At 39.0% G+C, this 17,617-nt stretch overlaps 1 protein-coding gene across 1 annotated transcript in view; it reads right to left on the bottom strand.

Moving 5' to 3' along the window:
• Positions 1–17,617, bottom strand: part of M1AP (meiosis 1 associated protein) — a 103,196-nt gene that overhangs the window by 44,892 nt on the left and 40,687 nt on the right. Inside the window, exons 3-4 of the mRNA XM_050754331.1 lie at positions 13,723–13,908; positions 5,746–5,914 (exon numbers count right to left, since the gene is read on the bottom strand). Coding sequence (XP_050610288.1) covers positions 5,746–5,914; positions 13,723–13,908 — 355 coding nt within the window. The remainder of the gene's footprint in view (positions 1–5,745; positions 5,915–13,722; positions 13,909–17,617) is intronic.

Raw genomic sequence — 17,617 nt, 5'->3', positions numbered from 1 at the left:
CTTCATAGCTATGAAAAGGAAGGTGTTAGATCTCTATGTGCCAATATGGAAAAATCCTAGATAAATAGCTAAATGTAAAAAAAGCAGAGCAGTTGGTATGGTATAGTCTCATTTTTTGTCAAAGTAAGTAATATCAATAATAATGTTACATGTATATCAGTATACATGCATGTGTAAGGAGGGCAATTCAGTAGAATGTGTCCTACAGTGTTGATGGTAGTTATCTCTGGAGGCTGGAATTTTGGTCATTTTGAACTGTTTCTATTATGCCTCTATAATGTTTACATTTGTATAATGCATAATAAAAAATATTAAAATAGCCAGGCAAAAGCTACTACAAACAGCACTGGACAGGGTATTTCAGCAAAATTTTAAAATAAAGAATAAAATGAAAAAGACCAGGAACAAATTAAAGGAAGTCCCATTTATACAGTTAGAAGAAAATATATAATAGGCTATATGGTTAAAATTTATAGAAAACCTTATCTAATGTGGATGCAATTTAAAGTTAACCTTTCCATATTAGATCCTGTTAAGGAACTTTCTAAAATGTGAGTCTACTTTCTTAATTTCTAAATTCATTCTTTTTTGATGATACTGGATCTTGCAGGGTCTCTAAGTAATTTTTGTGATAATTAGTTCTCACTGTGCAGAACTGTACTAAAGTAGGCAGAATTTAGATTGATCAAAGGACATACTCTCATAGTTATTTTATAAATGAATCTGCAATATCAACATTTGCTTTTGACTTAGTTCTCTCCGAAAAGTGGAGTATAGATAATTTGTATTTAGTTGATGATCATGGCTATTGGAGTAAAAGAATTATAACTAGGTTAAGAAGTGTTTGAATCAATTCATGATATTCACGAGTTATTGAGGGAAGCTATGGTTGTTTGGGACATATCCCTAACTATTTTAGCAGATGTCACAGAGGCTGACCCCAACCACTCACAAATCATTTGTTGTTTTTTTTTTTCAATCATTCATGTGTTTTGTCCAGAAATATTTATTGAGAATCTACTGTGTGCCAGGTGGAGTGATAAGCATTAGTGATAGAAAGATATATAAGACACAGTCTTAGTTCCAGGTAACTGAGAGTTCACTTGAGACCTGGCCATTAAAAACAAATCTCAGAAATATAACAAACCATCCATATACAAAAAATTTCAAAAATATTAATAATAAGTATAGCTAACTTTTATGGGGCACTTGCATGAGCTCATTTAATTCCCACAACTACTACATGGGGTAGGAATAACTGAGGCTTAGTGAGGCTAAATACCTTGCCCAAAGTTGCACACCTAGAAAGTCATAGAAACTGCAGTTTAGACTTGGGCAACCTAATTTTGGAACACCCATCCTTCTGAGAATGAGAGAGGCTGCTGTTGCTAATGTCTTGATAACAACACCAAGATGAATTAAAACACTAAGGGAATAAAATAATTAATTATGAGGAAAGCACAGGCAAACTAGGAAGATTTTGAGCAATGAGTCATATACACTTAACCCACAAAGAGAAATTACAAGCTATTTATGGGAGGATGCATTATTCAGAAGCAAATGGGAAGTTACTGGAAGAGTCATCGGCACTGACACAGGTAGAAAGCTGTTTTCCTGCATTTAAAAGCTCTTCTATACAATGCTAGCCACTAACTATTCTAAAGAAAGGCATCAGGCAGCCTTAGTGTACTCTACGCTGTATGCCATTAGAGACATAACAAGTTCTTTCTGGTGACAGTCACAGAAGGCAAAGAACATAGTCCATGCCTGATTCTGTCATTGGCCAAAGAGAGAGAAAAAGAGCTTCTCTCTCACAGATTCATTTTCAGAACCCAATGAAAAGGGCTCTGACTGGTGGCCTAGGGAACTATGATTGCCTCAACCTGGGTCATGACCCATTCTGTGACCAGGAAGGTGGAGGTGTACCGGAGAAAGGGGATATAGAGGATGCCAGGCTGACCAAGAGTAGCCTCCATGGGTATCAAAGTCATTGATTCACTCAACAAATATGTACTGATAATGTAGGATATACACCAGGACACAGAAATGAGTAAGACAAGTTTCTAATGCCAAGGTGCTTACAGTTTAATGTAGAGGGAAAAGATATCAAGTAGTTTACAATTTAGGTGAGAAGACACAATTATTGCACAAATAAAGCAATGGTGAACGATTCTACATGCTATATAATTAAGTGGTAAATTGCATGGTAGAGAACACAAGTGATGTAGTTGTTCTAAGAAGTGATGTAGTTGTTCTAAAAAGAGGAAAATCAATACAGTAGTAATGAACTTGAATTTGGATTTAAGGAATGAGTAGGGTTTGTCTGGAAGAGAACAGAGGAAGGAATTCAGAGGGAAGAAGAGGGAATTCAGAGGAAAAGACTGCTGTGAGTGCAGGGATGGAGATAGAAAGGACAGTCAGTGAAGAGACAGGAGTGCACACAGTGAGAGCTCACGAATCACACAGCTAAGGCTGGTTGCCTTCCCTCCCCTGCCAGAACAATGTCAGTGGCTGCATGATGGTGGAAGGATCTACATGTGTCAGAATCTGACAGGAACCACACCCTTAGTTACCAACCCTCCCTCCTACGTAATTAGAGGGAGATGAGATAGGAGGGGGAGGAAGAGTGAAGTCATCCGCATGGCACCAGAAAGAGATCGACGGTCTCAGAACAGTGGCCACTTCCATGTGTGCACAACCATGGAAAAGGCCAGTACAGCCCAAAAGGACTGAAGGAGGGTGAACTGTAACTTGAGTGTTGGATAAATTAAAACTGGTCCAAAAACCTTTGAACTCCATAATTTAGAGATCTCTACTTGACTTCGTGACTAAAATATTTTCATACATTTCCACTACCTTAGAAAGAAATCCAAATGTTTTAGCATGACAGAGATGGTCATTTTCATCTAATCCTTGCCTACCTTTAACCCTCACTCCCACCTCTGCCTGACAGGCTCTGGTATAGGGAACCATGGGCATTTCTCATGGGCACATCTTGCTTTTCAAGTCTCTGGGTCTCCTTTTTGAGTGGCCCTTTTCCTCTTTCTCTGCTTAGCTAATTCCTACTTGTCTTCCAAGACAGTGGTCCCCAAACTTTTTGACATGATGGGCTGGTTTCATGGAAGACAATTTTTCCACAGATGGGTGGGTGGAATGGTTTTGGGATGAAACTGTTCCACCTCTGATCATCAGGGATTAATCAGATTATCATATAAGGAGCACACAATCTAGATCCCTCACGTGCACAGTTCACAATAGGATTTGCTCTCCTATAAGAATCTAATGTCACAGCTGATCTGACAAGAGGTGGAGCCCAGGCAGTAATGCTCACTTTCCACCACCCTTCCCTCCCCTCCTGCTGTGTGACCCACTTCTTAACGGGCCACAGATGGTACCAGTTCATGGCCTGGGTGTTGGAGACCCCTGCTCTAAGACATAGTTTGAATATTTCTTCTTCTAGGAATTGTCGGATTGTGGGTAACTTAGATTTACTTATTTGTGCTTATTTGTAGTTTTAATTTGTAATAAACATGAATATTTTTCAGTATGTAAATATCAAGGAAAATGTCATTAAGGTAAACAGAGTGACTGGAACAAGGGGAAAGACCACTACGTAGGACCACTCCACACTTTCTCTCCAAAGAAATCCTAGGAGGTAATTCAAAAAATAAAAGTCTGGCCAGGTGTGGTGGCTCACACCTGTAATCCCAGCACTTTGGGAGGCCAAGGCGGGTGGATCACCTGAGGTCGGTTCGAGACCAGCCTGGCCAACATGGTGAAAGAAAGTCAAAACTAGACTTTTTTTTTTCCCCATGGGGTTAGCAAAGATAAAAAAACAAACAAACAAGGATAATTCCTAGTAGGAAAGTCTTATTTACTGTTGGTGGAAGTGTGAATTAGTATGATCTTTTTTGGAGAGTTTTTTGGCAATAACTGTCAAAAATGCATATATTGTTTTACCTCCTAGTAACTTTATTTCTAGAAATTCATTCCACAGAAAACATCCTCACAAATGCACAGTTATACACATAAACAGGAAAGGCTACATAATTTGTGGGCTCAGAGCAAAATGAAAATGCAGAGCCCTTTGTTCAAAAAGCAGGAAAAAAGTGCCATCGACAATACTAAAATATAAAACTTTTTCCTTTTCCTTTCTCCCATGATCTCTTATCTTAAGATATCATGGTGTGTGTGTATGTGTGTGTGCGTGTTGTTTTTCAATTGTGGTAAGAACACCATGCATGAAATCTACCCTTTTAACACATTTTTACACGTACAGTAGTACAGTATTGTTAATTCTAGGTATAATGTTGTATAGCAGATATCTAGAACTTATTCATCCTTTTCATCATGACATGGTTTTTAAAAGTTTGCTGCCGGGTGTGGTGGCTCACGCCTGCAATCCCAGCACTTTGGGAGGCCGAGGTGGGCAGATCATGAGGTCAGGAGATCGAGACCATCCTGCCTAACACAGTGAAATCCTACTAACACAGTGAAACCCTACTAAAAACACACAAAAAATTAGCCGGGCCTGGTGGCAGGTGCCTGTAATCCCAGCTACTCGGCAGGCTGAGGCAGGAGAATGGTGTAAACCCAGGAGGCAGAGCTTGCACTGAGCCGAGATCATGCCACTGCACTCCAGCCTGGGCGACACAGCGAGACTCCATTCCAAAAAAAAACAAGTTTGCTATTAATGTCACACTTCCTCAGCTGGCACCAGATACTTGCCAAGCAAGTGCAGACCCTCACAAGGGCCTGGGCAACTCAACAGAAAAGGAAAGTGTGCTGGCCCTTGACCCAGGTGTCCAGGCCTCTGCCCAGCAGGGGGAACAGAGGCCAGCAGTGGTCACTGGATGGCTGGTAAGTTGGCAAATGAGTGAGGAGTCCACTATGGAGTGGTGGGAAGGAAGCAGGAGGCAGGGCATGTGTGAGCCAAGGCTCAAAGCTCCTGGTGTATGCTCCACTGTTCCATCAAACTGCACAAATTCAAAGATAAAATTATTAAGAATTTTAAGACAGAAGCCACGGGACATTAAATCCCAAGCATGGGGGTCTTTCTGTACTTAGGAGCCTATGTGACTCCCCTGGTCATTAGCCCATGAAGCCAGCCCTGCATATGAGTCTGTTCACACAGCACTATTTGTAATAGCAAAATGTAATAAACCAATTGTTTACATTAGTGATTAAACAAAAATTACGGTAAAATGACACAATAAAAAACCAGGTAGCCATTAAAAAAATGAGTCTGATCTATAAACACTGACACAGCTGTCTAACACACATGAACAAAGAAGGTTTCAGTAAATTAATTGTGTATGTGTATGTATGTATCTGTAAAATATTAAGGGTGTTAATTAAAATATTGAGAGTGTGTGTGTGTGTGTTGAGTGTGTGTGTGTATATGTGTGTGTGTGTGTGTGTATATATATATATATATAAAAAAGAATGTTAGAAGGGCTAGCCCAATCCCCTCAAAGTGATTGGGGAGAAAGGAATTTTTAGTTTTTATACCCATAAAATTTTAGTTTTCATTATTAGGATATATTGTTTCTGAAATAAAATGATTATTAAAAAATTCAACTCCAACATCTAGAAACATCTGTCTGAACCTCAATGAAATCTACTGGCTTCATTTACCATTTAACAACACACAAAAAAAAACATGGAAAATAATCTTTCTGACTTGTAAATGACTGCTCATTAAAATTCTTACCATTCTTTTTACCTTGTTAAAAAAATTCTTACCATCATTGCTGGGATCCTCAACAGGAGACACTGAGTCCACATGCTCTAGGATTCCCTTTGTGACCTCAACGACCTGAAGCCTCCTGACTCTGGCTAGGTCTGTATCTTTCAACCCTTCCTCCAATTGTTTGACCACCTCTTTTCCAGGCTGAGAAGTCAGAATGGTAATCTGAAAATAAATCCAAGAATCAATGTGTCTGTTCTCCCTGATGTACTGAGTGAGGAACATAACAGTTCCTACCCGGAGGATAAATACAGCATAAGTCTGTGGTGGTGGCTATTGTGTTTAATGCAAAAAGGATTTGGTTGTAACTTAAAATCAAATTTTATCTGACAGATTCTTATAGGACAGGTTATCACAAGACCTTTCCAATCAGGCTGAGCTGACCCCCAGAAAGTGACTGGTGAAACCATATTTGTGTTTTAGTCTTTTAAGACTGCTTGAGCCACTAGGAGCCTCTCATGGCTTAAAATACTTAAGATTTTACAAGGTGATGAAATAAGATTCTTAAATTTTACACACTAAATGTATACCAAATATTAGAGAGCCTATATACTCCTTTCTCTTAGTGATGCTTCCATCTCATATTCTCAGACTGATTTATCTCCTTGCTGGATCCACTCAAGTTATTTCTTTTGCTCTTTTGACTCTAAAATGTACTTATCCTTAACCAATATATCTCACTTGAAGGAATATTCAGGTGTCTGTATACAATTTGAATGTTTTATTCTACCTGAATGAACACAGTATATATATATATATATATATATATATATATATACAGTCTCACTCTGTTGCCCAGGTTGGAGTGCAATGGCACAATCTTGGCTCACTGCAACCTCCGCCTTCCAGGGTCAAGTGATTCTCCTGCCTCAGCCTCCAGGGTAGCTGAGATTACAGGCACGTGCCACCACACCCGGGTAATTTTTTATTTATTTTTAGTAGAGACAGGGTTTCACCATGTTGGTCAGGCTGGTCTCAAACTCCTGACCTCGTGATCCACCCGCCTCCGCCTCCCAAAGTACTGGGATTACAGGCGTGAGCCACCATGACTGGCCACTCTATGTTATTATTAGCAGTTTCCTCTTGAACTTTTAAACTCTGGAAGGTAATTGTTAAACGTATGCAATTCTCATTTGTAGTTAGACGTTTTTGATCCATGAAGAGGGATGAGACTAAAGCACTATTACTATTATTTTAAAAGACTTTATTTTTTTGAGAAGTTTTAGGTACACAGCAAAACTGAAAGGAAGGTACAGAGATAGCCCACATACCCCTTGTCCCACATATACATGGCCTCCCTCATTATCAGTATCTTCCACCAAAGTCATTGCAATTGATGAACCTATACTGACACATCGTAATCACCCAAAGTCCACAGATTACATTAGGGTTGACTCTTGGTGTAGTACATTCTATGAGTCTAGACAAATGCATAATGACATGTACCCATCAGTATAATAAATATCATATTGAGCCTTTTCACCACCCTAAGAATCCTCTCTGCTCTGTCTATTCATCCCTTCTTCTCCTCAGCCCCTGGCAACATTGATCTTTTTACTATTGCCATAGTTTTGCCTTTTCCAGAATGTCATATAGTTGGGGATATATACACAGCCTTTTCAGACTGGCTTCTTTCACTTAGTAATATGCATTTAAGGTCCCTTCATATCTTTTTGTGGCTTGATAGCTCATTTATTTTTAGTGCTGAATAATATTCCATTGTCTGGATAAATCATAGTTTATTTATCCATTCATCTACTGAAGGATATCTTGGTTGCTTCCAAGTTTTGGCAATTATGCATAAAGCTGCCATAAATACCCACATGCGGGTTTTTGTGTGGACAGGTTTTCAACTCCTTTGGGTAAATGCCAAGAAGCATGATTTCTGGATTATATGGTAAATATATTTTTAGTTTTGTAAGAAACCATCAAACTGTCTTTCAAAGTGGCTGTGCCATTCTACATTCCCATCAGCAATGAATGAGAGTTCCTGTTGCTCCACATCTTCACGAGCATTTGGTGTTGTCAGTGTTCTGGAATATAGCCATTTTAATAGGTATGTGGTGGTATTTCATTGTTGTTTTAATTTGCATTTCCCTGATGACATATGATGTGGAGCATCTTTTCATGTTTGTTTACCATTTGTGTACTTTCTTTGGTGAGGTGTCTGATAAGGTCTTTGGTCCATTTTTTAAAATTTTATTTTGTTTTTAATTGACACATAATAATTGTATACATTTACGGGTACAGTGTGATGTTTTGATACATGTATACATTGTATAATGATCAAATCAGGATAATTAGCATATCTATCACTTCAAACACTTCTCATTTATTTGTAATGAGAACATTCAAAATCCTCTCTGCTAACTATTTTGAAATACACATTATTGTTAACTATAGTCATGCTATTGCGCAATAGAACACCAGAACTTATTCCTCCTATCTAATTGTAACTTTGCACCATTGGCCAACCTCTCCTCATCCACCCTTTCCACCCTTTCTCCCTACTCTCCTCAGCCTCTGATAACCGCTATTCAACTCTCTACTTCTATGAGATCAATGTTTTTAGATTCCACAAATGAGTGAGATTATGCAGTACTTGTCCTTCTGTGCCTGGCTTATTTGACTTAATATAATGTTCTCTAAACTCATCCATGTTGTCACAAACAACAGGCTTTTATTCTTTTTTATGAAGGAATGGTATTCCATTGTGTATAAATACCACATTTTAAAAATCCATTTATCTATTGACAGACACTCAGATTGACTCCATATCTTGGCTATTGTGCACAGTGCTGCAATAAACCTAGGAGTGAAGATATCTCTCCAACACACTGATTTCATTTCCTTTGGATATATACCCAGTAGTAGGATTGTTGGATTATATGGTAGTTCTGTTTTTAATTTTTTGAGGAACCTTCATATTGTTCTCCGTAGTGGCTGTACTAATTTGCATTCTTACCAACAATGTAAGGAGGGTCCCCCTTCTCCACCTCCTCACCAATATTTGTTATTTTTAAAATCTTTTTTATAGTAGCCATTATAACTGGGGTGAAGTAATATTTTATTGTGGGTTTGATTTGCATTTCTTGGATTAGTGATGTTGAGCATTTTTTCACCTACCTGTGGCCATTTGTATGTCTTCTTTTGAGAAATGTTTATTCAGCTCTTTCAAGTTATTCATTTTTTCCCTATTGAGTTGTTTGAGTTCCTTATATATTCTGGATATGAATCCCTTGTCAGATGCATAGTTTACAAATATTTTCTTCCATTCTGTAGGCTCTCACTTCACTCTATTTTTTTTTTTTTTTTGAGACAGGGTCTCACTCTGTTGCCCAGGTTGGAGTGCAGTGGTGCAATCATGGCTCACTGCAGCCTTGACCTCCTAGGCTCAAGTGATCTTCCTGCCTCAGCCTCCCATGTAGCTGAGATCACACATGCATGCCACCATGCCTGGCTAATTTTTGTATTTTTTTTTGTAGAGATGGGGGTCTCACCATGTTGACCAGGTTGGTCTGGAACTCCTAGACTCAAGTGATCCTGCTGCCTTGGCCTTCCAAAGTGCTAGAATTACAGGTGTGAGCCACTGCACCTGGCCCGCTTCATTTTTTTGATTGTTTCCTTTGGTGTGCAAAAGCTTTTTGGTTTGATAAAATTCCATTTGTCTATTTTTGCTTTTGTTGCCTGTGCTTTTGAGGTCTTATTAAAAAAAAAAAATCCTTGCCCAGACCAATGTCATGAATTGTTTCCCTTATTTTAAGTCAGGGTCTTGTTCTGTTGCTCAGGCTGGAATGCAGTGGTATGGTCATAGCTCTCTATAATCTTGAACTCCTGGGCTCAAGGGATCCTCTTGCCTTAGCCTCCTGGGTAGTTGGAACTACAGGCATGCACCACCACTCTAAGCTAGTTTTTCCAAAAAGTTTTTTTTGTAGTGGCAGGGTCTCACTATGTTGTCCAGGTTAGTCTTGAACTCCTGACCTCAAGTGATCCTCTTATTTCGGCTCCCAAAGTGCTGGGATTACAGGCGTGATCTACTGCACCTGGTACTTGTTCCAGATTTTAGAGGAAAAGCTTTCAACTTTTCCTCATTCAGTATGAGTTAGCTGTGGGTTTGTCATATATGGTCTTCATTGTGTTGAGGTACGCTCTTTCTGTACCTATTTTGTTGAGAGTTTTTATCATGAAGTGATGTTGAATTTTATTGAATGCTTTTTCTGCATCCATGAAGATGATCATATGGTTTATGTCTTTCATTCTGTTAATGTGATGTGTCATGTTTATCGATTTGCATATGGTGAACCATCCTTGCATTCCTGGGACAAATCCCTCTTGATTATGCTAAATGATCTTTTTGATGTGCTATTGGATTTGGTTTGCAAATATTGTAAGGGTTTTTACATCTATGTTCGTCAGCGATATTGGCCTATAGTCTTCTTTTTTATTGTTGTGCCCTTGTCTGGTTTTGGTATCAGGGTAATGCAGGCCTTGTAGAATGAGTCTGGAAGAGTTCTCTCCACTTCAAGTTTGTATAGTAGTTGAGAAAAATTGGTATTAGTTCTCCTTTAAATGTTTGGTAGAATTCAGCAGTGAATCTATGAGGTCTGGGGCTTTTCTTCAACGGAAAACTTTTTATTACTGATTCAATCTCATTACTCGCTGTTGGTCTGTTTAGGTTTTCTATTTTTTCATGATTCAGTCTTAGCAGATTGTGTATATACAGGAATTTATCCATTTCTTTTAAGTTTTCCAATTTGTTGGCATATAGTTCTTCATAATAGTTTATAATAATCCTTTGTATTCTGTGGTATCAGTTGTAATGTCTCCTTTTTAATCTCTGATTTATTTGAATCATCTCTCTTGTTTTCTTAGTCTAGCTAAAAGTTTGTGATTTTGTTTATCCTTTCAAAAAAACAGTTATTTTTAGTTCAAGACCAGCCTGACCAACATGGAGAAACCCCATCTCTACTAAAAATACAAAATTAGCCAGGTGTGGTGGCGCATGCCTGTAATCCCAGCTATTAGGGAGGCTGAGGCAGGAGAATTGCTTGAACCCGGGAGGTGAAGGGTGCAGTGAGCCGAGATGGCGCCATTGCACTCCAGCCTGGGCAACAAGAGCGAAACTCCATCTCAAAACAAACAAACAAAACAAACAAAAAACAGACAAAAAACTAGTTCTTTTTCAATTGAACTTTTATGTGTGTGTGTGTCTTGTTTTTTTTTTTTTTGAAGAGACAAGGTCTTGCTCTGTCACCCCAGTGGTATGATCATAGCTCACTGCAGCCTCAAACTCCTGGGCTCAAGCAATCTTTCCACCTCGGCCTCCCAAGTAGCTAGGACTACAGGTGTAGGTGTGTGCACCATACCTGGGTAATTTAAAAGTTTTTTTGTAGAGATGGGATCTCACTATGTTGCCCAGGCCTGTCTCCAACTCCTGGCCTCAAGCGATCCTCCTGCCTTAGCCTCCCAAAGCGTTGTACTATTTTTTTTTTTAGCCTCTATTTCTTTTATTTTTATTCTGATCATTGCTATTTTTTTCCTTCTACTAATTTTGGGTTTAGTCTATTCTTGTTCTTCTAGTTCCTTGAGGTGCAATGTTAGGTTGTTTATTTGAGATCTTTCTTTCTTCTTTTTTGATGTAGGCATTTATTGCTATAAACTTCCCTCTTTTGCTATATCTCATAGGTTTTGGTATATTGTGCATCCATTTTCATTTGACTCAAGAAGATTTTAAACTTCATTTTTAATTTCTCCATTGACCCATTGGTTGTTCAGGAGCATGTGGTTTAATGGTGTTCTCTGAGCTTTCTGGATCTATGGTTTGGTATCTGACTTTAAGAAATTCTCAGTCATTATTGTTCAAATGTTTCTTCTGTTTCTTTCTTTGTTTTCCTTCTGGTATTCCTGTTACATGTAAGTCATACCTTCTGTAGTTGCCCCACAGTTCTTGAATATTCTGTTCTGTTTTTTTTTTGTTCCAGTTTTTTTTTCTCTTTGCTTTTTCAGATTTGAAAGTTTCTATTGATACATCCTCAAGCTCAAAGATTCTTTCTTCAGCCATAAGTCTACGAATAAGCCCATCAAAGACATTCTTCACATCGATTACAATGTTTTTGATCTCTAGCACCTTTTTTGATTCTTTCTTAGGATTTCCATCTTTCTGCTTACATTGCCCATATGTTCTTTCATTCTGTCTACTTTATCCATTAGAGCCTTAGCATATTAATAATAGTTGCTTTAAATTCTGCGGTCTGAGAATTCCAATGTCTCTGCCATGTCTAGTTCTGATGCTTACTCTGTCTCTTCAAACTGTGTTTTTTGTCTTTTAGTATGCTTTTTATAGTTGTACATGATGTTCCAGTCTAAAGGAGCTGCTATAAGCAGGCCTTTAGTAATGTGCGGTAAGGGATAGAGGGAGGGGAAGTATGATTAGGTCTCAGTCTTTTAGTGAACCTATGCCTCTGGACTGTGAACTTTACAAGTGTCCCTCAGTTTTTTCTCTCCCTACTTAGGTGGGACAGGATGGCTAGAGTGGGCTGAAGTTGAGTATTTCCTTTTTGCTACATTGAAGGACACAGCTGGCTGTAGTTTGGTATTTCCCTTCTTCCAGGTCATTTAGATTCTGATAAAATCCCAGGAGGTTAGGGGTTAGGTTCTGTTTAACTAGTTTCTCCTGAGTAACTACCTGTTAGGGTAGTTTCTTTATACCTGTTAAGAACAGAGTGCTCTGGTATATTTCAAAATGGTTCATTTTTCCCTCTCCCTGTCAGAGGCATGAGGGAATTTTCCCCTGATGTTCACTATGAGGACTTGGTTGAGCTCCTGGAGGTAAAACTCACAAAAGCGTGGAGTGGTAGGATCATAGTTCAGTGCAACTTTGAACTCCTGGGCTCAAGCCATCTTCCTGCCCCAGCCTCTCAAGTAGCTAGGACTATAGGTGCACACCACCAAGTCTGGCTAATCTTTATTTTTTGTGGAGATGGAGTCTTGCTATGTTGTCCAGGCTGCTCTTGAACTTCTGGCCTCAAGGTGATCTTCCTGCCTTGGCCTCTCAAAGTGCTGGGATTACAGGTGTGAGCCACAATGCTCATCCTCTCCTAGAATTTGAGACTTGTCCACACCTAGCCTGTAGCAATGTCAATGACAGTTTCCTATTCTAGCACTGGCTCCTGTGGAGGTTTCTGTTCCAGTATGTTGTGATTCTCTATATTTGTCTGGTTGTCTCTCCCATTTTGGAGGCAACAGTTTGCCCTGTGACCTCACTTCTCAGGGATCTAAAAAATATTGTGGATTTTTTAGTTTGTTAAGCTTTTTACTAATTGTTAGGATGGAGTGGCAACTTCCAAGCTCCTTACATGAAGAATTGGAAACCAGCAATCCCACACGATTATTTTTTGTCCTGTCTGTTTGATCCCTGAGGTTACAAGAAACCAAAATTGTCTTAACTTGCACTTGCTCATGTACCCAATGGAGTATCCAGCCACGCCCTTATTTATATTTTTAAGATTGACTCAGTCTGGCACTCTTGCATTTGCACACTTGCTAATCCTGAGAAAATTTACTCAATTTGATGCCAAGATTTGATTAAAAACAACTGTAAATTCCTAAGAGTACCAAGGTAAATATAAATACAGCTACCAATGTAGGCAGTTTAACATTTGCTTTACAATTTCCAAAAATCCAGAGGCAGATGGCATATTCAGATTTTATTTTGATTTCAGTTTTTCCTTATAATTCACTTCAGTCTATGTTTTTAGAGCTTTTCTCTATAACTATCTCTACACTAAGAACTGTACAAGTTATAGAAAGAAGAGAAACATGTCCTCTGCCTGTAGTGAGCTGAAAATCTAGCTTTGAATATTACATCCAGAGTGAATCAAAGAGAGAACAACGTAAGGATGAAAAATAATGACCTATATGGACTGAAATCAGAACACAGCTTGGAGTCAGTCCTAAAGGCCAGCATCACTTACCTCCAGGGAGGTATAGGTCAGAGCTGCCCTTGTGGTCACATGTGTGCTGTATTGTTTGAATTGCTGGAGCCCATCCTCTACTGCCAGCCGCAGAGAAGCGCCTTGTGATCTGAAACAGCCTTCTCTCTGTAACATGCGGAGCTCTGAAATGCAGGTCTGCAACCTAGGAAAGTTCCCTTTCACTTGCTGCAGAGAAAAATGAATCAAAGACACAAGTCTTTAGGGACCAGGTTTCAGATTAATTGGCAGTCTAAATTTATTATAAATAATTCCTCAGCAGTTCCTTCCCTTCCTGAAAATTTGTTTATTTGACCAACATCTACTGAATGCCTACTGTGTTCTAGGCACTGCACCAAAATCTTCCCTACACCAGAGGAAGAAAAATTTGTAGCCATAAAGGTTTTGATTATGTAGAGTTACCGGAAACATGAAAGGAAGTGTTTTAACTCATTCACTCACACAAAGGGAAATCCAGTTGTGTGACTGCTTAGTTTTACTTTGGGGTGACCTGCAAACTGCAGGCCAGTGTTCACCATAGACTTTATCTTCATTTCTTAGTCAGTCTAGGCACCAAAAGCTTCTCTATTTAAAAATGATGTTTTCCCAGAAGTGAGAATTTTGATGTGGTTGATCACTTCAGAATTCATATGTCCTATCTGATACACTCTTTAGGATAACTTCAGTAAAGAAGAGATACTTGGGTTAGTCTGCAGTCAGCTTAAGGAGCCAACATGTTAACCTAGACAAGCAACCTTTTGGTTCTCCTCATCTACCTTTATAAAAACTTGCTCTTACGAGTCAACTAATTTAATCTGATACTAGATCAATGTTACTTCTCCTAAGGATATATGCATTTTGATAAATGTGGACTGAAGATTTGTGACATCATTTGAAGGGATTCCATGCATCAATAGCAGGTAGCGGGTGAGGAAGAATTACATTTTGGGACGCGGACAGCTTCCTGACCAAAGAGCAGAACTGAGTGATATCTGCAATGCACATAAAATCCATGAGCATGAGCTGTAAACCTGCCAGAATACAAAGATGGCTTAAGTCAGCCCCTTCCTGGGCTTAGCTCCACAGTTGCTTACATTCTTCTCTCCCCAAGTCTTTGGGGTGAAAACACAAGAAATTGGATATAATTCTTGCACAAAGAAAACTTGTAATGTAGATAGGAAAATAAGAAAACTGAGAAAGAAATGAGAAGAAATCACACCACAGGTGTAGCCTAGTAGGCTTTAAGCACTTTTTCTCATGTACCCCCTAAAAGAATCTGAGAAACAATGTACCCCCTTATGCATTTTTTTTTTTTTGAGACGGAGTCTCGCTCTGTCGCCCAGGCTAGAGTGCAGTGGCTGGATCTCAGCTTGCTGCAAGCTCCGCCTCCCAGGTTCACGCCATTCTCCTGCCTCAGCCTCCCGAGTAGCTAGGACTACAAGCGTCCGCCACCTCACCCGGCTCATTTTTTGTATTTTTAGTAGAGACAGGGTTTCACCGTGTTAGTCAGGATGGTCTCGATCTCCTGACCTCGTGATCCGCCCATCTCGGCCTCCCAAAGTGCTGGGATTACAGGCTTGAGCCACCGCGCCCGGCCCCCCTTATGCATTTTTAAGTGAACATCTATATTTTAAAATTCCAACTTTATAAGTGGTTGCTAAGGATGTAACTTCCAGCATATTTTAAATATCAACATTTAAAAATAAAAATATAATATAACTCTTCAAAACAGTCCAATTGAATCTAAATGCCATGGTGATTTGATACTTACCATTATTCAATGTTAAAAGTACATGAACAAGCTCTTTTTTTCCCCAAGAGACAGAAATTTAGATTGTTCCTTTTTCTCCTTGAACCCATATTTCCATTTCACTTTCCCTGAGAGTTTTATCATAATGTAAAAGAAATTTTATGCTTGGCAACCTTTTATTGATTATCCCATCATACTTCTCTGCATCAAAAATAGCTATATTTTGCAAGAGTTCTAAGTTTCCTATGAGCATAAGCTCTAAGGGGCACTCTAGATTGAGTTATTATTAGAATTATCATTCATATACAGTTTATTAAAACAACATGTATATACCAATTTCAAGAAATAATTATCGGCATTAAACATAGCTTTAATTGGAAATGTTCCTCCTCTTAATGGCATAGACAGGCTGGGCTCTTCTTTCAATTAGCTCAGGTTTGTGTGAATAAATAAAATAACTACTGCTCAAATGATACAACATTCAGTATCAATTTTTATTCCTATTTTACTTATTTGGTGGCCAAAATGTGTTGAGCTTATTGCATCACTGTAAACGGAGAAAAATCTTGTTTTCTCTTGACCAGATACCCAAAAGGCTATAAAAGAAATGTAACTTAACTCCAATTTGAGAATATGTACTAAAAATTTTAAGCCTCACTTTGGTATTTTTACAAGACTAAATGTGATACCCTATAAGGCATTTCCATATCATAAATTCATTCTATTACATTTTATATATAAAAATGCTGCACATTGTTCTAATTATGTGTCTGCAGTTGTACTGCAACTATGGGACAGTCACAGAATGATTCACAACGGCTGGAATCTAAGCCTTACTTCTCAGTGATCAGGGCAGTCCAGCCTGGTGATGCCATATAGGGTGTCATCATTAGATGACACTCAGAATCAGCCACAACTTCAGACTAAGCTTGTCTGTGTCTACAATTGTGATGACATATTACTATGGATTTAACAATAAAAATTCCCAACTAACGCAGGAACAGAAAACCAAATACTGCATGTTCTGACTTATAAGTGGGAACTAAATGATGAGAACACATGGACACATAAAAAGGGACAACACACACTGGGGCCTGTCAGAGGGTGGAGTGTGGGAGGAGGGAGAGGACCAGGAAAAATAACTAATGGGTAGTAGGCTTAATACCTGGGTGATGAAATAATCTGTACAACAAACCCCCATGACACAAGTTAACCTATGTACCTGCATATGCACCCTTGAACTTAAAAGTTAAAAAAATTCATACCATTTGTTTTATGAGTATCTGGGGAAAAATAAGCTATTATTCCATTTTATGTCCTTCTCAATGTTTTAAAATAAGCAATGTCCTATATTTCTATTACCTAAAGTTCCGAAGTAAAAACATTATAATATATATACATATCCTTGAAAACTCTTAGCATTTCTAGTGTTTAATACTCCCACTTCTTTGGCAATGTTGAATCTGCAAACTGACTGCTCAGTCTGGGCACATGTCAACCATGGAGAAGGTGCAGGTCCCGTGAATTTCAAATGGTTCTCTGGAGTAAAGCAAGAGATTGACCCATATTTTAAAGCTAATAGCAAACATTTAACCACAGGAACCAAGGACTCAAATTCGAAGCTACCGTCTTATTCTGATTAGCCTCTGTGATGATATGGCTGGGGGAAATCTAGTAGCAAGTGAAGGTCAGGAGAAGATGTGGTACAAGGAAGGCAAGTGAGTAAGCGATATCAAGTGAGAGATGGGTGAAGGAATTCCATGATCACGGATGTAATCAGCAGCCAGAGTAACGGACCTGTCTGCCCCGCTCTGCAGAGGCCTTATATGGAGCTCCCACCCCACATGCAGACAGTTCACTCCAGGCCAAGAGTGCTCAGCTTGCAGGGCCATGCTCTCCCACCAGACACTATTTGTACCTGTTAAGTGCCACCAATTTAAACTGAAAACGCAAGTCAGTGAATCCTCTCTGTGTGAAGAAAAAGCAACAGAACAGAAGAATGTTTTTAGCAGATGAAAACCTAATGCTCTTCAGACTGTAGCAGGGCCTTTGAACACCTTCAGTCACAACAGTAGCTTCTAAGGTGTGGGTGTTGTGGGTCAGAAACAATCCTCGATCCTCAGGCCTCCCTTGCACAGCTGTTTCCAG

This window comes from Macaca thibetana, chromosome 13, assembly GCF_024542745.1.
Source record: "Macaca thibetana thibetana isolate TM-01 chromosome 13, ASM2454274v1, whole genome shotgun sequence".
Lineage (NCBI taxonomy): Eukaryota > Metazoa > Chordata > Mammalia > Primates > Cercopithecidae > Macaca > Macaca thibetana.
The sequence above is the reverse complement of the archived record's forward strand: the minus strand, read 5'-3'. Positions and strand labels throughout refer to the sequence as shown.